At 45.1% G+C, this 22,641-nt stretch overlaps 1 protein-coding gene across 1 annotated transcript in view; it reads left to right on the forward strand.

The window, feature by feature from the left end:
- Positions 1 to 576: 576 nt before the first annotated feature.
- Positions 577 to 22,641, forward strand: part of LOC138304334 (uncharacterized) — a 510,987-nt gene continuing 488,922 nt past the window's right edge. The window contains exon 1 of the mRNA XM_069244299.1: positions 577 to 693. Within this exon, the coding sequence (XP_069100400.1) occupies positions 654 to 693 (40 nt within the window). The 5' untranslated portion in view covers positions 577 to 653. The remainder of the gene's footprint in view (positions 694 to 22,641) is intronic.

The raw sequence follows: 22,641 nt of genomic DNA on the forward strand, positions 1-22,641 counted from the left end.
TTCTGTCACTCCAACCCGTGCGCTACAGCAGCTTTTCAGCTACGTGTTAAGTACACAGAATACATAATCTAAACACATTCTTATAACCTGATATAATGAGAGACAATCTCGGCTTCCCGCCGCCGCAAAGTTGTGTGATCCTGGACAGATCTTTTTTAGCACCATGCCTCGGCTGCTTTATATAGAATCATTGTCGGAGCTTAAAATTAAACGCTATTAAAATAAAGTTGGCGTTCACACTAAGGAGCACGTGTGTTGGTTTCGATTGAAAAATCACGTTTCTTATTTGGGAACATGTTCGAGCGAGCAAGCCATATTTCGTCAGTTCTTTAAAGTTGAATAGCATTACCCCGTTGTCTTTGTCTTATTATTTGGCTTTCATCGTAAATTGCTCAAAATCCCAGTCTTAGTACGTAGATGAAACGAATAGTGTTGAAGAACCAGCTTGCCCGGTATTATGTAATGCCTAGCGTGGCACCGAATTCGGCGCTGGACGAGTTAAATGCAGACATTGGGCAAGAATTATTCAGCCAATCACACCAACGACTGAAGCACCTTCATAATCCAATGAGTTACTCCCCGACCCAGAGCATGTTAACCATCAACAACAGGGCAGTGCAGTCTGGCGGCCGGACACCCTCTGCACACACACAATGTGTCTCGCTTTTGTGGTCACGCTGTTTGCGCTCTGGGGTACGTACAACTAAAACAGATGAGTTGACACAGCCTGTTCTGTTACCTTTGTAGGAGGTGTGTGGGAGCTGCAGTAACTGGAGGGAAATTGCTTTGCTGAATAATATACTTTTCGGACTGTAAGTCTGTCAAAGAAGAATGGTGGTGTCATCTCTCGTGTAACCCCTCCTCCCAGCCTGTGCCCACGGTAACAGTTTTTAAATTAATTGTGAAGTGGGTAAAAAACTAAAGAGGGAACAAGGAAGGACAGAGGCGTGTTTCCTTGTGATCTTCAGAGTAAACAGATCCACTGTCTGTTTTACCGCAGATGATATGAGAACAGAGACGCGGCATCTGCAGGACAAAGGACATGTTTTCGAAATTCGCAGAAGTTGGGGGGAAAAATAATTTGGAGCTTTGCTGGATAAAAGATGCGCACGCCTTTTTTGGATGGTGTGGGATTATGTGAGAGTCTTGCCACTGTATGGCACAGTTTGTGGATGTTCAGTTTTATTTTAAGTAGGTTCTGTCCAGTTGTGAGCCCACTGCCCATTGACCTGAAGGAAAGTGGCACTAGAGAACAAAAGTTGTCAAAGACTGTAGGCATGTGCTATATAGGGAAATGTATGCGTTAGACTTGAAGAAGTGTGTGCAGTTGGGGTGCAGTGTGTTATTCGCACAGTAAAGCCCAGTTCCCCTATGTCACGAGTGCTATTTATTTTTGTTGAAGATGCACACTAAGTATGAGTGTGATACTTGTTTGGTGGACAAAGGGTGTCCATTTGCCACGAGTTAGAAATATGTGGGTAAACCCATGGTGTTAGTTTGGTGACTGTTTTCTGAAGTGGGGTTGTACATCTAATCTGCAATGAGTTTGATTATGTTTGGTGATGTGGGTTTGCACAAATGCCCTCAGTTTGATATTTGCTTGTTAATAGGGTTGTATACTTGTGATCATTTTGATATATATTGCTAGAGCTTGGATAGTTACCATAAGTTTGATTATTTTTGGTGAAGAACAGTTGTACATTTGCAGTAACTAGTAGCTATTTGGTGAATAGCGCACTCTTACCAAGCGTTAGATTTTTTTGTGTTGGTAATAGAGGTTGTGCACTTGTCAGACTCCGATGAATGGTGTCAGAGTTGTACACTTAGCATTAGTTTGATGATGGTTCTGTGAAGTGGGGTTGTACATCTGCAGGGACTTTGATTATTTTTGTGATAAAGGGTTGCACTGTTCCCATCAGTTTGATGTTTGTTTATTTATAGGACTTGGAGAGTTGCAATGAGTATGCTTGCTGTTTGGTGAAGATGGGTAGTGCACTTGCCAAGGGTTTGATGATCATTTGTTGTTGGATACTGTCCAATTTTTAGAATATGATGATTGCTTGGTAGAGATTGGTTGTACTCTTGCAATGTCTTTGACGATTGCCTGGTAAAGGGGGTTGCACAATGCAAAGGGTTTGAGATTTGTTTGGTGAAGAGAGGTAATGAAGTTGCAAAGACTTTGATGCATGCTTTGATGAAGCGATGTAGTACCAGCACCTTGACTTGGAGTGCATTCCTCAGGGAGTCTATGGGGTGGGACAGAGGGTCACACTCAATTTCTGCACATTTTGCTGCAGCCTTGGTTACATTTTGTGTAATACTATGTTATATTCACAGTGCTTTTAGTCCTAGTTGCTTTGAGCCTTAGCACTATAGCTAGAAGTATCACTGTTCCCAATCAGAATTCAGTTCTGTGACTCTCTGGTTATATACACGGGCATCTCTAGTGATTACATTAACCAATCACACTTTCGTAAGGTAAAAGCGCACGTTTCCTACCAATTTTATTAACTTGCATTTATTTTGTTACGGGGCACGTTTTATATTTTATATGTATTTGACTGAATATGTAACACCAAAACATAGTTGCAGAGTATTGTGTTATTTTTAACCAGGTCTCTGGCCCCGCATACCCACGGCCTGACACCACTTAATTGCACTCAAGATAAAAGTTACCATTCTTTTTTATGTACTTTACCCACGGAGTGAGACACGATCTAATACAGCCACCCCCTAGCAGCGTATGATGTGGGAGACGGACATGCAGCTAGTTACACAACCCCAAGGACTCCTGCAGCCAGGATAACGTGTGAAAATGAGCCACTTCGATCATATCCAGCCTCTCCTCATTCAGGGTGGGAGCAAGACACTACACACAGCACTCACATAGCTCTGTCATCTCAAATATAATATGGAGTGAAAGTAAGAGATAAGATCAAATTCAGTCTATTCTAATACAGGGGTTTAGCGTGAGAGAAACGCACAGCAACCTCCACAGCTCCAACATCTCACACAGGAAATAGTGTGAGACACAGACACAGTTATCTATCTATATCTACACAGACTTACCAGAGACAGGCAAATGTCCACAACCCCTCCTCTCACTGGCTAACAGTTGAACCCTCACATTCTTCCAATCCCACCTTTTACAGGCTAAAAGATTGAGCTCTCTCAAGGTTCCAGACCACCTCTCACTTGAGTCCTCAGAACGTTCTAGGGACACCTCTCACAGGTTGAAGGCTGAGCCCTTACAATCTTTCATTTTCACCTCTCACAATATTCCAAATCTTCCTTTCACAGGCTAACTTGTGAGCTCTTACAACGTTCCTACTCAACATGTCACAGGTTAAAGGATGAGGTCTTTCTTGTTCCCAGTCTGCCTCTCTTGGGCTAAAGGATGGACCCTCTTAATGTGCCAAAAACACCTCTCACGGGTTAAAGGGTGAACCCTCACAATGTTCAAACCTCACATCTCACGGGTTAAAGGGTGAACCCTCACAATGTTCAAACCTCACATCTCACAGGCTGAAAGGTGAACCCTCACAATGTTCCAACCTCACCTCTCACAGGTTAAGGGGTGAACCCTCACAATGTTCAAACTTCACCTCCCAGAGGCTAAAAGGTGAACCTTCACAATGTTCCAACATCACCTCTAACGTGTTAAACGGTGAACACTTACAATGTTCTAAGCCACCTCTCACAAAATAAAGGATTAGCTTTTACATTTTTCCAGGTCCGCCTCTTACTCTAAAAGGTGAGACTTCGCACCATCCCAGTTCCCTCTGAACATTTCAGTTTAAATGACATCACACTGCCCGGCCCTTTCCAAGACTGCACATCCCACCCATTAAAATACGATAACCTGCAAAAAACAGACTCATTGAAGGAAAACAAACCCCATGACGATACCATGTTAATCTTTAAATAATTATTTCTCGGGTATTTTAGAACAAGCCCTCGCGTGCACGGTTGTGTAACGTGGGTGTGGTTTACATTCCACTCGCACAAAAACTGGAAATAATAGGCTCACTCCTGCACACACTCAACTTCCCCACGTCCTGTGGTATCCATAGCGTTCGGGAAGCGGCCGCCGTAGGCAGACGTCAACTTCTGTTTTCCTAATCCCGTCATAAACCACTGTGCTTTCGGTGGTCTGCCGTTTACCATAAACCAGTTTACCGGTAGACTGGAAGCCTCAAGAAAGGGCAGATTTTCCGATTCGCGTACATCACAGTCACACACCGGTACCACCGAACCAAAATTCACGTTTGCCGTTTTAAACCCTCTCCTCCTTCAGCCCGGTTACACTTAGGCCCATATTTATACTTTTTTTTTGCCGCATTTGCGTCATTTTTTGACAGCAAAGCGGCACAAACTTACAAAATATAGGGCCAGATTTAAAGAAAAGTGCCAATGCGTCATTTTCAAATGATTATTTTTGTGCGGGAAGGGACACCTTCCCGCACATAAACAATAATTTCTGGCATTTTTCTTTTTCTATGTGTGCGGCAGAATGCAGGCATAGAAAAAGCAAAAAATGAGGAAGAATAAAAGTATTCCTCCTCGTTGCACCCTGCTAATGCCACCCCTGTGGATGGCATTAGATTTTGGCGCTGCCTCAGGTTTACGAGATTTCATAAATCTGAGACAGTGTCATAATACAATGGGTGTTGCTGAGGCACACCCACAGCACACCCATTGCATGCCCCTTCCACGCACAGTGCTGTGTGGGAAGGGGCTGTATTTACAAGGTGGCGTTAAGCCACAAAAAGTGGCTTAACGTCACTTTGTAAATACGGTGATGTGCTTAGCGCCACAGGAGCGTCACTAAAAGTGACTATCCTGTGGCGCTAGGGGCCTATAAATACGGCCCACAATGGTATTTTGTAAGTTTGTGCCGCTTTTACATAAAAAAATGACGCAATTGTGGTGCAAAAATAGAATAAATATGGGCTTTAAGACACTCGTTGCCGTAGAATCGGTGGCGTAGCTAAGGTGCAAAAGCCCTAAAACAAGCAAATAACATAGGCACCATCCCCTGGTTTGGCAGTTGAAAAAAACAACTGAATTTGAATTGAAGTGCAAGGGGCCCCTCACACCTTTGAGCCCTGGTGCTACTGCACCTTCTGCACTGTTTATTAATAGCTACACCCTGTCGTAGAATCCTCAATCATTCTTGAGCCCTTCACAAATGTTAGATTACCCTATCTGTGTCCAATGCACTAGGGCCCTGCCCTGACTTGTACTTTTTTTACACCGCATTACCGTTATTTATTGGCGCAAAAGCGACGCAAACATACAAAATACAATTGTATTTTGTACGTTTGCGCCGCTTTGCGTAAAAAAATGATGGTAATGCCATGCAAAAAAAGTGTAGATCAGGGCCAAGGTCACCAGAATTCACCTACCGTTTTAATGCATTTCGCTGATACTCTTGCTTTCCTGTCTTGCTTACATTTCACACTGCCGGTGGGTGTTATACAATCACCAAGTTTCCTTGAAACCTGTGAAACTGTTCAATGTTCTTGTGCGTATCTCAGGTTTACAAACCCCACCTCCCTGACGAAATTCACATTTTCCGTTTTAATTGCCTTTTTTTGCAGATTGTAGTAGCATCTTAGTTTTTGTCTTATTTTCATTGTTCTGCATTGTTGCGGAATCTCCAAATTCCATCGAATATCTTACTCAAGACATTTTTGTAAGCATGGTCAACCTGCGTCTATATTCGCTGTTGGTAATCCGTTACCTCCCAACTGAAATGTTGCCCTCTTCATAGTTTTGCGAGGCTGTGTTGGCAACTTCTTCCTTAATAGAGGATTTATCCTTGATTGGTAACTTTCTTAATATAGATTTGCAAGGAACTCTCTGACATATGACAGTGTCAGGATCCCTGGAGACCACGCCTCATGTTTGTGTAGACCTGTTTGAGAATGGGCCTCCTGCAAGTTCTTCCTGTGGGGCAACAGTTACCGTGGCTCAGGAGGGAGATACATTGTTACCTCTGTGATTGACATGGGGGACCAGTGGTATGCATAGGCAGGGCCTGGTATGATTAACTGTGTATCCAAAAGTCTGATTGGTCATGTGCCAAAAGTTAATGTCTGCATTTATGGGTGAACAGTCTGTTGAAATTCTATCAGCGGAATTGAGCATGCCAGAAGGAGTAGTAAAGACGCCGTGCATGGACAGCTCATGCGTTGTGGACTTTGGCCTTGTTCAATCAGGGGCTGGAACACCAACGTTATGAATGTCTCATGGAGTCCACAGCCTTGGAATGGTTTTCCTGACAGACCGGAAACTAAGGGCTAGATAGACTAACATTACTCTGACTTGAGTTACTCATGGAGAGACACCCTAGAGGTTCAAGGTCCCCAAGCTCTCTCTGTAGTTCCGAAAAAACACTTTGAGGGCTCTAAATTTCAGCTGAAGTCAGTGCCGCCCTGCTAATTACAGCCTTGCTCTCCGCCAGCCATTTCATGGCAGTTTCACTGTCATGAAAAAGCTGGCAGAGAACAAGTGCAGGGGTCCCCCTGCCCAGCACCCTTGAAATGTGCATTTCAAGGGTGCTACTGCACCCTATGTGCAGAAGCATTGTCGCCAGCTCAATTATGAACCAGCAGCCATACTGCTGCACTTTTTCCACTGGGCTGAACCTGGGTTCCCGTCAGCCCAGAGGGGAAGTTGTAATGGGGCCGGTGGGGAGACCGCCAGTACAATGGCGGTCTCCTCGTCTGGAGTTTGGCGTTCGGATGTTTCCGATTGCCAAAATTGTGATGACCCCCTTTAGTAATTTTTTGTTATTAGTAATTTGTAGTGTCATAGTGGGTTGTTTGGTTTGTAGGGGAATGTAGGGGTTGTTATGTAAACTAAAAATACTCATATTTTAATATTAATTTGTTTTCTATTGTAAATTTGTAAAAATTTAGTATTAATTATGTAAATTTCTTACGTGTTATATTTTACATTTACAATAAAACATTTAAGGCCTCATTATGTTATTTGAGGTCGGACCAGCTGACCGCCAATCCTGCAGGTAGGACGCCACCATCGTACCAGGCTGACCAGTGGGAACATTGTAATAGAGCGTTTCCACTGGTCAGTCCGGCGGGAACAGTGCTACGATATAAGGGAGCCAAGTCCTATACGATAGCACAGAGGGGGCGGACCAGCAACCTCAGAATGCACACTGTCTGCACTGCTGACAGTGCTCATTCTGATGGTGCAGGGCAGGGAGGCCCCCAGCACTGACTTCCACTAGCCGAAAGGCTTCCGGAAAGTGGGGTTGTAATCAGCCAGGTGGCGTTGAGTTCAGCACCACCCTAGCTGGTTACAAATCCAACTGCCGTCACCCTGTCGATAATAATGTTCCTGGTGGAAACGGCAGTCTCTTGGTGGGTCTGCCTGTCTGGGTTGTAATGTGGCAGTCGGACCGCCACAGTTGTGGCAGTCCAACCACCACTACGAGGCTGGCGGTCCTAGGACTGCCAGCCTCGTAATAAGGTTGTTAGTTTATGTTTTATTAGCAGGTAGTTGGGTTTGTAGGTGTATAAAGTGGGTATTTAATTTAGTCATAAATAATTAAAAATTAGAGTTAATTAGTTTTTAATTGTTAAAAAAGAAAAAGAAAAGGGTAGTGATGGCATGTTAACTGCACATCCTATGAATGCCCAACAGTAGTTTGGAACAATTCCAAGTTTTGCTTCATCAAAAGAATTAGAAGGTGGTGCTGTATGGTTGCCAATGCCCCACTACCCCAAGGCATAAACATGCACTAAACATAGCACATATACTACAGTAGACAGAGGATGGAGCCACAGCACTCAAAGTAATTCCATACAATGTAATGAGTATATGGAGATTCCAATCACATCAAGTTTTTTATTATCAGACAAGTTACATATTCTTCTTTGTTTCACACATAAGCTTTATTCGGCCACAGACCATCAAAGCAATATAATACAGTACAATATAAATATAAATAAACATCATAATATCATAGCAGAGTTTAAAAAAAAGAAGTAAAGTCCATGTTTGCCCGACTTGGAACAATTTGAAATCATTGTAAATAAAAGATGCGTATGCGCCATGCCATTACTAAAAACTTACTTACTGCATAAATTGTCACATTTGAATTATGGCTTTTTAAAATCCTCAAAGCTAAAAGACATTTCCTTAAGTTCAATTCCCGACATATTTTGTGAATCCATTTGAACCTTGGGATTGAGTAAGCGGGACAAAAAAACATAAAATGTTCTACTGTTTCGGAAGAAGTGCCACATGCAGGACAGATATCAGAGCTTAACTTGGGTCCCCATCTGCTCGTCAAGGCCTTCAAAGGTAATGTTCCAAATCGAAATCTGGCATACAAACTTTTGCCTAGTAAATCAGGTATTATATCTAAATATAGTTCGAACTCTGGATACCATTTAAAGTCAATAAACAAATTAGTTAAATGACCATTCGATTTTTGAGATATGTAATTATTACGTATGTGGGACCAGTAAGCTCCTTTCAGTACTTTTACATGGGACTGCACGAGTTGCTGGGGATTCTCCCAAAAGTTCCTCAATCCCAGTGTGCAAAACCAACCGGATCCGTATTTGATCCATGGAATGGACGTCGAGTTAGGGCATTTTAACAATTCTAATAGAGAAAACTTATATATGGCCAGTTCGGGAACTACCCAAAGCCTCACCCAATATAATAGAGGCCGTAAGATAATTAAATCAGCTATTCGTTTAAACCCTAGGTCTAAAAATAGGGGGGGTTAATGGGGTGCTAATAGGGCAAGCACATAAAGCCCCTGCAAAGCTATTCTCAATTTTTGTTATCCTACTACTACCTGATGTGCCCCAGATCTCTGCGCCGTAAACAGCAGCACCCTGTGCCTTAGCCACATAAATCTTTACTGCTGGAGACACAACTTTAGCGATCGTATTCCTATAGAGGCGCAATATGGATGCTGCCCGGTGTTGCAAAAGCCCAGCACTCTTGCCAACTTGTTCCTCCAAAAGGAGTGAATCTGTAAGTCTCACACCCAAGTCGTCAATGGAGCTAACCTGGTCCAAAATAGCTCCATCTAACCTAATAGTACATTTCTTACGAGGGCCAGAGCGAAGCACCATCAATTTCGTTTTCTTCGTGTTCAGCTCCAAACCAAAGTTCCAGCAAAATGATTTAAATCTGTCCACAAGAATTTGCAACCCCATAGGGGTTTTTGAAATCAATAGAGAGTCATCCGCAAAAAGGAGAATTGGGATTTTCTGATTGACTAGGGTGGGGGCATCGTTCTGGCATGTCATTAGTTCTTGGAGCACCTCGTTGATGAATAAAGAAAACAGAAGTGGTGCAAGCACACATCCCTGACGGACACCTCTTTTAATGGGAAATTTGTTAGTCAATTCACCTTGATTGCCCCATCTTACTTGCGCATATGTACCTTCATGCATGCGTATTAATAGATGGATAATATCGGGTGGTGCCCCTATTTTGTGTAACACTCCCCAAAGTTTATCTCTTGGGACCAAATCAAAAGCAGAACGCAGATCAACAAAAATGACATATAAAGTTTGCTTTGCCAAGACTACATATTTCCAGTGTAGCACGGCCAACCTAAAAGCCTGGTCAACCGTGCTAACTCTGGAGCGGAACCCTGCCTGAAGCGGTGAAAGGATCTGCTGCTCCGTCACCCAGCTCGATAGTCTAACTAGCAACTGTTTGGCAAAGATTTTTTGTAAATTATCGATTAAACTGACCGGTCTGTAATTGATTGGAAGATTTACATTACCCTTTTTGTAAATTGGGATAATTTCTGCACCCTTCCACGTCTCAGGGATCTGTCCTCCTTTTGTGATTTTATTTGACAGTAGGTTAATGTACCAGGTCCATATAGATAACTCTGATTTATAAAGGTCGCCTGGAATTTTATCGGGACCTGGGGCTTTACCTGACTTTAAAGAGTTGATAGCCTCTGCAGTTTCTTCTAAGGAGAAACAAATATAACTCTCAGAGTTATATAGATTCCCATCGAGTGGAGAAGTGGCAAGGTTAGTGTTTTGTAGAATTAGGGGGTCTAATCCCACTTTATCACAGTCAACAGCCCCAGTGGAGATAGTTCCTTCATACAAGAGAGAGAAGTGCTCCACCCAGGTTCTGGCTTGAATATGGTTCCTTAGATTAGACCTACCCCCTCTCTCATGCTTAGTCAGCAGTTCCCAGAAAAGCGTATTGTTGTTTGCTTTTGTAGCATCTAACAAATCCTGCCAAATAACATCTTCCCAACTTTTCTTTGATTGTAAAATTGCCTTTTTGTACATACATCTTGCTTGTTTGATCGCCCCCGTGGACCCGGCCTTTATGGCCTTTCTTAGCTCGATCTTAGCCCTCATACATGCATCATTAAACCATCTACTGTTAGATAAACCCCCGTGTTGCCGGCTTACCATGGCTGCCTTTTTATAAAAAACACTTTGAAGTTTGACTATCATATCTTCGTGGATATCAAGAAGTGGGATGGCTTCGGGCTCGAGGTCTTCGTAAACTGACAAATTATCTAAAAACACTTGATAAATCTTACGTAGCAAATAGGGGTTTGACATGACTTTAGGCCATCTCACCTTTGTATTAGCATTATTTAAAATAGGGGGAGGGACCATTGATGGTTGCGTATTCGAGATTCTGCCAAAGATATTCCCAGAAAGGGTAAGCAGCAGTGGGAAGTGATCACTCTCGCATCTTGAATCTACCCTCATGTCTAGCAGCAGTGGCCAAAGACGCACATCCACCAAAAAATAATCAATTACACTGGCCACAGAGCCTCGTAGGAATGTCGGTGCGAGGTTTAAATCAGAAGGGGTTCGACCATTGCAGGCCCTTAGGCCAAACTTTAAGCATAATGTAGCGAGCTGTGCTGCGACACGAGAGCGTGGAGGATAACTATCACCATCCAATTGTGCAATCCCCCATAATTCATCCTCTTCCACAGTTAAATCACTAAGAAATGCAGAGGGTTCAAAAGTGCAATTAACATCCCCTGCGATAATTAAATAGGAATTCGTTTGTATCGTGTCTAAAAAGTCAGAGAGTAAAGTTAAAATATGTGATTCTGTACCACGGGCAACAGAGCGGGCATAAACATTGATAAGAGTTATGTTAAAATTTTGATGAAAAGAAATTTGTAAGCCCATCAAGTCGGGACAATCAAATTCTAAAACCTTATAATCACATTGGAGCTTTGAATTTAAAAGAATTAAAAGTCCCCCTTTTGCACGACCAGTTGCTTTCTCTGATGGCTGTGCAGGGATATTAAAAGAGAGAAACCCATCCATACTTGATTTGCCCTCGACCCAGGTTTCTTGAAACAGACACACATCTTGTGACTTGATGTAGGCAACCCAGTCCACATCATCCAGTTTCCTAGCAAGGCCAGCAAGATTCCAAGTCATAATGGATAACCCATTGGTTCCCGTTACAGTCCCATGTTTTGAGGGTAGAGCATTGTTAGAAATGGGGTCTTTGGTTGACAGTCAGGTTACCCTCTGTTCAAGCAAGGACCCTCACTCTAGTTAGGATAAAAGAGAATCACCCTCAGCTAACCCCTGCTTACCCCCTTGGTAGCTTGGCAGAGCAGTAGGCTTAACCTCAGAGTGCTGGGCGTAAAGTATTTGTACCAACACACACAGTAACTTAATGAAAACACTACAAAATGACACAACACCAGTTTAGAAAAATAGGAAATATTTATCTAGACAAAACAAGACCAAAACGACAAAAATCCAACATACACAAGTCAAGTTATGATTTTTTAAAGGTTTAAAATAAAAAGAGTCTTTAGGTAGTTGTAACAACACACTAGCGCTGCTAGCGTGAAAATGTACCTGGTTTGCGTCAAAAATAACCCCGCACGGGCTGTGCGCGTCGAAAATAACCCTGCACGGTTATATGCGTCGAAAACAACTCGGCACGGCGATGCGCGTCGAAACAGCCAGCCACGCGTCGGTCCGAAAGTCCCGCGGCGCAGGTTGCGATCTCTCAGCCTTCGTCAGCGATGCTGCGCGTCGTTTCTCCTGCTCCGGGCGTCGATTCTTCGGTCGCGTTTCCTGCGGCGTCGTTTCTCAGCTGCGGAACCGGCGTCGCGTCGTTTTCTCAGCCGCGATCGGATTCGCGTCGATCTTTTCTCCGCACGGCGCTCGGTGCGTGTATTTTTGTCCTTAGGCTGCCAGCCTCTCCTTTCAGGGTCCCAGGAACTGGAAGGGCACCACAGAGCAGAGTAGGGGTCTCTCCAGAGACTCCAGGTGCTGGCAGGAAGAAGTCTTTGCTATCCCTGAGACTTCAATAACAGGAGGCAAGCTCTACATCAAGCCCTTGGAGATTTCTTCTTCAAGATGGAAGGCACACAAAGTCCAGTCTTTGCCCTCTTACTCTGGCAGAAGCAGCACTGCAGGAAAGCTCCACAAAGCACAGTCACAGGCAGGGCAGCACTTGTTCCTCAGTGATCAGCTCTTCTCCAGGCAGAGGTTCCTCTTGATTCCAGAAGTGTTTCTGAAGTTTGTAAGTTTGGGTGCCCTTCTTATACCCATTTTAGTCTTTGAAGTCACCTTCCTTCAAAGGGGACTCACACCCTCTTGTGAAATCCTGCCTTGCCCAGGCAAGGCCTCAGACACACACCAGGGGGTTGGAGACAGCATTGTCAGAGGCAGGCACAGTCCTTTCAGATGAGAGTGACCACTCCACCCCTCCCTCCTAGCAGAGATGGCTAATCAGGAAATGCAGATTACACCCCAGCTCCCTTTGTGTCACTGTCTGGTGTGAGGTGAAAAACAACCCAACTGTCAACTGACCCAGACAGGGAATCCACAAACAAGGCAGAGTCACAGAATGGTTTAAGCAAGAAAATGCTCACTTTCTAAAAGTGGCATTTCCAAACTCACAATCTTAAAATCAACTTTACTAAAAGATGTATTTTTAAATTGTGAGTTCAGGGATCCCAAACTCCACATGTCCATCTACTCTCTAGGGGAATCTACACTTTAATCATATTTAAAGGTAGCCCCCATATTATCCTATGAGAGAGAGACAGACCTTGCAACAGTGAAAACGAAATTGGCAGTATTTCACTGTCAGGACATATAAACCACATTACTATATGTCCTACCTTATCCATACACTGCACCCTGCCCTTGGGGCTACCTAGGGCCTACCTTAGGGGTGCCTTACATGTAAGGAAAGGGAAGGTTTAGGCCTGGCAAGTGGGTACACTTGCCAAGTCGAATTTACAGTGTAAAAATACACATACAGACACTGCAGTGGCAGGTCTGAGACATGATTACAGAGCTACTTATGTGGGTGGCACAACCAGTGCTGCAGGCCCACTAGTAGCATTTGATTTACAGGCCCTGGCACCTCTAGTGCACCTTACTAGGGACTTACTAGTAAATCAAATATGCCAATCATGGATAAACCACTTACATACAATTTAAACAGTAGAGCATATGCACTTTAGCACTGGTTAGCAGTGGTAAAGTGCTCAGAGTTAAAAAGCCAACAGCAACATGTCAGAAAAATATAGGAGGCAGGAGGCAAAAAAGTCTGGGGATGACCCTGCAAAAGCAAAAGTCCAACACGACCCCCTACCAGCCTAAAGCCAGGGGAGAACAATCAATACCTTGATGTACTTCCCTGATTGGGGCGATAGAACAGGGACCCAGGCCCACAACAGCAGGGGCATGCTCCAGTTCTACGCCTTCCTGACTCCAGTTGGATCCCTCTGTCCATACTCTCAGGGCCCACTAAGCTAACCCATGGGGAACCCTTCTCCACATCTACAGACACCATCTGTGCAACACCTAACTTTACTTTGCTCACAGATGTATTGCAATGGGCAGATAGTACCACCAGGGCCAACACAATGGTGTTGCCCACTCCACCCCTGGGGTGTGACTCTCGTCCTTCCCCCCCCAGGGGCAACTCTGTCCACCAGGACAGCAAGCCACAGTGGCCCCAGACAACTGTCAGGGATGAGAGCCCGACCTCAGGCCTCTCTAACCATTGTGACTGTGGAGAGTGCGGGGTGGTAGCCCCAGGTGCCTGGCACCCTTTGACCACTCTCTCTTCCACCAGGTCAGGGATGACAACCTGACCCTGGTCCTCCCCTCTGGGGCTCTGTACCCTTCCTGCAGAAGCGGCACCCCCAGAGTCAAAAACTGTCAGGGTGCTTGTAGAAGCAGTCCTGCACAATTCTTCCATCAGTGCAGGGATGTTAACCTGCAACTGATCCTCCAACCTGGGGTCTGTACCTTCAGGTTGGACCAGGGTCAGGGGTGAGGCTTCCCTCCCCCTGCCCTCTCTTCTGGGGTCCGGAACCACCCAACTAGGAGTGGCCCCCCCAGAAGACAACATGGTAGGGGCACTGTTAGCAGTAGCCCCTTCCTCCAGGTCAGGGGGGACACCCTTAACCTGGCCTCCCAATCTAGGGTCTGTACCCACAGACTGGATCACTGCCTGGCAACCCAGGACTTCCTGGGGGGCATACCTACCCCCTACCAGGTCAGAGTTTACCCTCTGAACCTGGTCATCCAACCCAGGGTCATCACCCTGCGGTTGAACCACTGCCTGGCACACCAGGACTTCCTTGGGAGCACACTTACCCCCCATCAGGTCAGAGTTTACCCCCTGAACCTGATCATTCAACCCAGAGTCACCACCCTGCGGTTGAACCATTGCCTGGCACACCAGGACTTCCAGGGGGGCACACTTACCCCCCTCAAGGGACACACTGTCCCGAAGGGCCACACAAGAGTCTGGCTGGCGCAGGTCTCCTGACCTCTGCCCATCTGACAGAGTCTGGATTCCCCCCAACCCAGAAATGGTCTCACCAAGGTCATTCATGGGGGGCTCTGCTCTCAGAGCTGACCCCTGACCCTCCAGGTTCTCCACTGGGGTCCGCAACCCCCTCTCAACCCTCTGTCTGGACTTCTGCACCCCCTCACTAGGAGTGGTACTGCCAGACACCAGAACTGGTGGGACGCTGGCTACAGCCGCCCCCCCAAGTTCTCCTGACACTGTGGGGTCTCCCTCAACAGATGGCCCTATGGTACAGGCTAGGCTCCCCTCCTGGGGTTCCCGCAGGGAACCCTCCAGGACCTGGGACCGGATCTCGGGCACTTTGGGCCTCAACCCATCCCCATTCCCTCTCCTCTGAGACTGGACATGGGGTCCCTCACCCATCCCACTACACTGGGACCTACCTGGGACACTACAATCCTTCCCTACCTCACCTGGTTGGGAACTACCTAGACCACTCCTCTCAGGAGCACCCCCAAATGCCTCTTCAGACTCTCTGGTACTCACCCAGAAGTCTGCCTCCATTGTAAGCTCCCTGGGGTCAGAGAACTCACACTCCACCTGGTGTTGGCATAGCTCTGGAAAATAAGGACTAGACATATGCTCTCCAGCAATTACATCACTCAGCCCCTCACATGAATTAACCAAAGTACCCTTCACCCAACCATCCAGTGACTCTGCCTTGACAAAGTACCCCACATCACCCTCCTGAGACTGGTGAGACAGTACCTGACTGTCCCTGACACTCAACCCACACTCTTCTGGGATGTTTTCACACTCCATAACCAGGACTTCTACCTGGGGGGAACCCCTCTCCCTGTCACTCTCAACTAGAGTCAGTAGAGTGTCCCTCCCACTGGTAGGAATATGACTCCCCATGCCAGTTCCCCAATCCACCTCAGGGACCCTGTGCATCACTGGAGCTACCTCATACCCCTGAACCTCCTGGCGTGTGTTAACTCCCTCCTTCAAGTAGGGCACCACCTCTCTGGGCATGTGTACTTCTGCAGCATCACTGGATATACAATTGTTGCTGCCACCATTCCAGCTGGACTCAGCCCTCATGACTTCCAGCTCTTTCAATTTAAGCTCGTAAGCATAAATCATTTTTTTAATCTCTAAGTCCCTCCTCCTTTCTGCCAGGGCTAAGGCTCTCTTCTCCTCGGCCCTCTTAAACTCTTCCAGACTCCGGATTCGAGCTAGGAGCCTATCATCTCTTTCTGTTCCCTCCTCAGGGCCACTGCCCTCCTCTTTGGAGTAATCCTCCTCCTCAGAGTAGTTATCCTCCTCAGACTCATTTGGTGGTGTTGCCTGACAACGTTTCAATTCATCCTGAAGCAGGGCTGACTCAAGATCCTCCCTTCTGGATTCCTTGTTCACAGCCAGTCCCCTTTCCATGCAGAATGCTTTAAGCTGCCACTTTTTATACATAGATAGGTGCCAGAAATTGACTTCCATTTCTGCAAAGGCTTCACAACCAAAAAACAAAGTCCAAAAATATCATCAATACTTCCAGGAGGACATCAGAGAACAAAAAGCAGAATCACAAGACAAGTAATATGTGGTCACGTAGTGGTCTGAGATCAAAACAGTAGTGTACACTTAATTACTGTATGTCAAGTACAAATACAAGTCCAAATCCCGACCGCTGGTCACCAATGTTAGAAATGGGGTCTTTGGTTGACAGTCAGGTTACCCTCTGTTCAAGCAAGGACCCTCACTCTAGTTAGGATAAAAGAGAATCACCCTCAGCTAACCCCTGCTTACCCCCTTGGTAGCTTGGCAGAGCAGTAGGCTTAACCTCAGAGTGCTGGGCGTAAAGTATTTGTACCAACACACACAGTAACTTAATGAAAACACTACAAAATGACACAACACCAGTTTAGAAAAATAGGAAATATTTATCTAGACAAAACAAGACCAAAACGACAAAAATCCAACATACACAAGTCAAGTTATGATTTTTTAAAGGTTTAAAATAAAAAGAGTCTTTAGGTAGTTGTAACAACACACTAGCGCTGCTAGCGTGAAAATGTACCTGGTTTGCGTCAAAAATAACCCCGCACGGGCTGTGCGCGTCGAAAATAACCCTGCACGGTTATATGCGTCGAAAACAACTCGGCACGGCGATGCGCGTCGAAACAGCCAGCCACGCGTCGGTCCGAAAGTCCCGCGGCGCAGGTTGCGATCTCTCAGCCTTCGTCAGCGATGCTGCGCGTCGTTTCCCCTGCTCCGGGCGTCGATTCTTCGGTCGCGTTTCCTGCGGCGTCGTTTCTCAGCTGCGGAACCGGCGTCGCGTCGTTTTCTCAGCCGCGATCGGATTCGCGTCGATCTTTTCTCCGCACGGCGCTCGGTGCGTGTATTTTTGTCCTTAGGCTGCCAGCCTCTCCTTTCAGGGTCCCAGGAACTGGAAGGGCACCACAGAGCAGAGTAGGGGTCTCTCCAGAGACTCCAGGTGCTGGCAGGAAGAAGTCTTTGCTATCCCTGAGACTTCAATAACAGGAGGCAAGCTCTACATCAAGCCCTTGGAGATTTCTTCTTCAAGATGGAAGGCACACAAAGTCCAGTCTTTGCCCTCTTACTCTGGCAGAAGCAGCACTGCAGGAAAGCTCCACAAAGCACAGTCACAGGCAGGGCAGCACTTGTTCCTCAGCGATCAGCTCTTCTCCAGGCAGAGGTTCCTCTTGATTCCAGAAGTGTTTCTGAAGTTTGTAAGTTTGGGTGCCCTTCTTATACCCATTTTAGTCTTTGAAGTCACCTTCCTTCAAAGGGGACTCACACCCTCTTGTGAAATCCTGCCTTGCCCAGGCAAGGCCTCAGACACACACCAGGGGGTTGGAGACAGCATTGTCAGAGGCAGGCACAGTCCTTTCAGATGAGAGTGACCACTCCACCCCTCCCTCCTAGCAGAGATGGCTAATCAGGAAATGCAGATTACACCCCAGCTCCCTTTGTGTCACTGTCTGGTGTGAGGTGAAAAACAACCCAACTGTCAACTGACCCAGACAGGGAATCCACAAACAAGGCAGAGTCACAGAATGGTTTAAGCAAGAAAATGCTCACTTTCTAAAAGTGGCATTTCCAAACTCACAATCTTAAAATCAACTTTACTAAAAGATGTATTTTTAAATTGTGAGTTCAGGGATCCCAAACTCCACATGTCCATCTACTCTCTAGGGGAATCTACACTTTAATCATATTTAAAGGTAGCCCCCATATTATCCTATGAGAGAGAGACAGACCTTGCAACAGTGAAAACGAAATTGGCAGTATTTCACTGTCAGGACATATAAACCACATTACTATATGTCCTACCTTATCCATACACTGCACCCTGCCCTTGGGGCTACCTAGGGCCTACCTTAGGGGTGCCTTACATGTAAGGAAAGGGAAGGTTTAGGCCTGGCAAGTGGGTACACTTGCCAAGTCGAATTTACAGTGTAAAAATACACATACAGACACTGCAGTGGCAGGTCTGAGACATGATTACAGAGCTACTTATGTGGGTGGCACAACCAGTGCTGCAGGCCCACTAGTAGCATTTGATTTACAGGCCCTGGCACCTCTAGTGCACCTTACTAGGGACTTACTAGTAAATCAAATATGCCAATCATGGATAAACCACTTACATACAATTTAAACAGTAGAGCATATGCACTTTAGCACTGGTTAGCAGTGGTAAAGTGCTCAGAGTTAAAAAGCCAACAGCAACATGTCAGAAAAATATAGGAGGCAGGAGGCAAAAAAGTCTGGGGATGACCCTGCAAAAGCAAAAGTCCAACAAGCATCCTTATAATTCGGCTCATTAACAAGGGTCTTGTCTGATTTGTCTATTGAGGATGCCACTAAATTATCCTGAGTGACGGCTTTCTGGGCGGAAGACAGTCATACAGAACCATGATGCAAAAATACGCCTTCCTCCCTAGAGCCTCTCTCAATAACATTGGCAGTAGGACCAGACACAGGAACCTGTTTGGAGTCAGTTAGATTAGAAACTAGCCTGATGCCTCCTCCTTTTAGCTCCTTGTGCTGTCCCTTGCGTGCAACAGAGTCAATAAGTTGGTCTGCCAAGAATTTATCCCAAAACACAATCATAATTACATCAAGATTTGACCCAGAGGGGCTCCATCTTTCAGTTTTTAGAATGTCCGAGCGTATAACTGAAAGGCATCCCTGCCGATTGCGTAGCCAGTGAATAACCTTGTTAAGTCTGGACTCTTGGCCCTCAACAGACCTGGATGGCAACTTTGGGACATTAGTTAGGAAAAGAGTGTTGGCTCTGTGTCTAGAACTAATACTATTTGGAGACACGTCTAGAGCACTGTTCATTCTCCGAGAGAAGAAAGTGCAAGCTGGATCCTTAGTTAGAGGGTTAACAAGTAACTTTCTATTAGTTAGAAAGGGGCTATCCCTATTTTTTGGTATATTGGTAGTAGGATTTTGCCTCGTAGTGGAATGACAATTCGGTTGTGCAAAGGAGCTACCGATAGGGTCTTCCCCATTCCTTATCTTATCTCCACCGAGGGGAATAGTGTTGCCCCCGGTGTATTTATTTTTAGGATGGAAATTGTGAGAAGAAGTGTTACCTTCTACGGCCCTCCTATAGGATCCTGATCTCTGGGCATGGTAAGTTGGCCCCTCACATATTTAAGCATTAGATGTAACAGAATCAACTACCAAGGTTCCACCTGCCCCTTCTGCCTCTGATTTCTGACATTTGCATTCCAATTGATGAGCCATATTCCCCTTAAGCAGTTTAGTTATCTGCAATACTAGTTCCTTGATTTCATCTACTCTCTGGAGAATTAAAGGCAGTTTAGCTACACTGGCAGACAAATCAGAATACATGTCAATAGTAATAGGAGGGGAAGTGGCAGCTTCAGTAGCTATGACAGCTGTATAGGGGTCGTGGGCCTCAATCAAATCGCTTTCCTCAGACAGAAGCTCAAAACGATTTTTGCATGGAATATTAGGGGCCAACCTTATCTCAGGACTCAATGGTAGGGGTATACGTTCTATTTCCTCCACTTGCAAAATCCCCTGGAATTGTGAAGGATTAGAGGTACTGCTACATGCCACAATACCCTGTTGAAGTGAGGGGGCAGTGGCATTAGCAGTCGATGACCCTACGCAATCTGTTGAGCCCCCAGAAATTGCTGTTTGAACTTTCTTATTCTTGGTGAAGAACTCCTGGATCTTTTTAGGTTGGAGTGGAAGCTTCTTCGGGGACAAGAGGCCATGAGAACCTAGTTCGCTATTAAGTATAGCCTCCACCTCCTCAAAAAGTAGATCAATCTCATCAAGTGATTTAGGTTCCCCTTGAGCAGACTTAATAGTTGATTTCCTAGGTCGCTTTTTCTGCTTTTTTGTACCTTCCAATGGAGCCGGTGGGCCAGCAGCCTTTCTTTTCCCCATAATCCGAAATAGAAAACAACAGGAAGATATAACCTGGAAACTGTGGTTGTGTCCGGTCTCTTGGCAGCGAGACGCTCCTTCTAGCAGGCAAGCTGTGGCTTAGGCCAGATCAGGCTCCAAGATCTGGATGAAGGAGTAAAGAGACAGGGCCCGGCCCCCGGATCAGCTGTGCCTGAAGCGCGTCCCGCGAGGCGGGAGCGCTATTGCAGATTTAAAGGGCTCCTGCCCTTTGATGTGAGTCTGTGCCGGCCCCCGGATCAGCTGTGCCTGAAGCGTGTCCCGCGAGGCGGGAGCGCTATTGCAGATTTAAAGGGCTCCTGCCCTTTGATGTGAGTCTGTGCCGGCTCCCGGATCAGCTGTGCCTGAAGCGCGTCCCTTCTTTGTACTTCTTGCATAGTTGAGAAGAAATCAACAGTTTCAATCAGGAAAAACAGTCCTCATAAATCAAGTAGCACATCGACAGCAAATACGTGTTTCATCACAACATGTGACTTTTTCAAGACAGCAAGTGACAGAGGAAGGTAACTGCAGACTGCTACTGCAAGGTCACTCCCATAAGAAGCAACTGTTCACATAAGTAAAGATCCGAAGAGTTGTTTCTCTGTGGCATAGTAACCAAACTTCTCTCAACCAAACACAAGAATGCCAGTCTAGTCGGTAGTCCAAGGTAATCATGCACAATGAACATAGTATGAACTAAGGACCACAATACGTCCTGATCCTGACAATATTAGGACGGCATGCGAAGTGGCAGAGTTTCTGAATATAATGTTTTAATTGTTAATTAATTATTTTGTTGATTGTTAGTTATGTTAGTAGTATAATACTGAGCTATTCAAGTTATAGTTTAGTTGCAGGTTGCTGGGTTTGTAGGGGAATAGGGTGGGAAGTTAAATAAAAATAAATGCTGTTGAATTAAATGCTAACTTTTTTTAACTCAATATTACGTTAAAGCTAATTATGTAAATTACTTAATTTATTAATGATTATGTAATTGTACTGGTTTATTTATTTTGATAAGTATTTCAGTTTTATATGTTTATTATCCATGTATGTTTTAATGCTGTGTTATTTTCTTTAGGTGATTTGGTTAAGAAGAAAATTAATGTTATATTTTTTATAATAATCTATATGTAATTTATTCATTGGTAATCATGTATATTTTTTTTATTTAATATTGTGTTACAAATGTTAAAAATGTTTAATATAATGGATAATGCTTGTAAATTTGTGTTTGTCCACTGATATTTGTTACTTGTTTTATTTGTTTTTATGTATGAATTAAAATAAATGAGCATTGAGTTCATAATTCTGTTATTTTTTTGGTAGTTGATTTTCATAAATGAAATTTTAGGTATTTCCTTGCTTTCTTTTTTATGTATTACAATATTACAATTGTTTTCTTCTTACTATATGTATAAATATATTTCTACATAGTGCAATTTAATGTTTTTCATGTTTTATAGTAAGTGTATATACATTTGTAAAAAATTAATAGGACTGCTCAAATATGTAATGAAACAGTCTCCCTACTGTTGCTTAGACTTGAGTGGGAATGGCAAATTTAACCGCTTTGAAGTCCAACACTTTCCCTACTGTTGCTTAGACGGGAGTGGGAAGAGTAAATCTAATGGTCCCAAAGTCTAACACTGTTCCTACAGTTACTTAGACTGGAGTAGGAATAGTAAAACTAACCCCTCCAAAGTCCTACATTTTCCCTACTGTTGCTTAGACTGGAATGGGAGTTGTAAATCAAACCCCTCTAAAGTACAATGCTTTCCACCACCTCCCTGGGGCTACATAATACAAAATATTAGCAGGGCCACACAGACCACCACCTCTCCAGAGCATCGTAAAAAAATATAAGGGGGCTGCATGGACCCCTGTGCCCTGGGGACCCTCACTTACCCAAGTCTACAGTTATAAAACTATGTGGGGGTCGCATGGACCCTTGGGTCCCAGGGACCACCACCTCCCTGGGTCTACATTTTAAAAACAATGTGGGGGGAGCGTACAGATCCCACTGGTCTAGGGGACCATCACCTCCCTGGGACAACATTAAAAAAATTACGTGGGGGTGCCCAGACCCCCTGTGCCCCAGGGACCACCACCTTCCTGGGACTACATTTAAAAAAATAATGGTAGGCCACGAAGACCCCATCCCCCTGGGACCAGGATCTCCCCGGGGCTATAGTTATAATATTTAAAGGGGGGCCACAAGGACCCCTCAGGGCTCGGGGACCACTAGCTCCCCAGGGCCAAATACTTATTTTATAAAAGGAAGAGGGCCCTAGGACAATTATGGCCCGGGGACCCCACCTTCCAGGGCCCAGACACGTTTTACTGGGTGCCCAAGGCACCCAATGTAAACCTATGGGGACCACA

This window comes from Pleurodeles waltl, chromosome 7 (genome assembly GCF_031143425.1).
Source record: "Pleurodeles waltl isolate 20211129_DDA chromosome 7, aPleWal1.hap1.20221129, whole genome shotgun sequence".
Lineage (NCBI taxonomy): Eukaryota > Metazoa > Chordata > Amphibia > Caudata > Salamandridae > Pleurodeles > Pleurodeles waltl.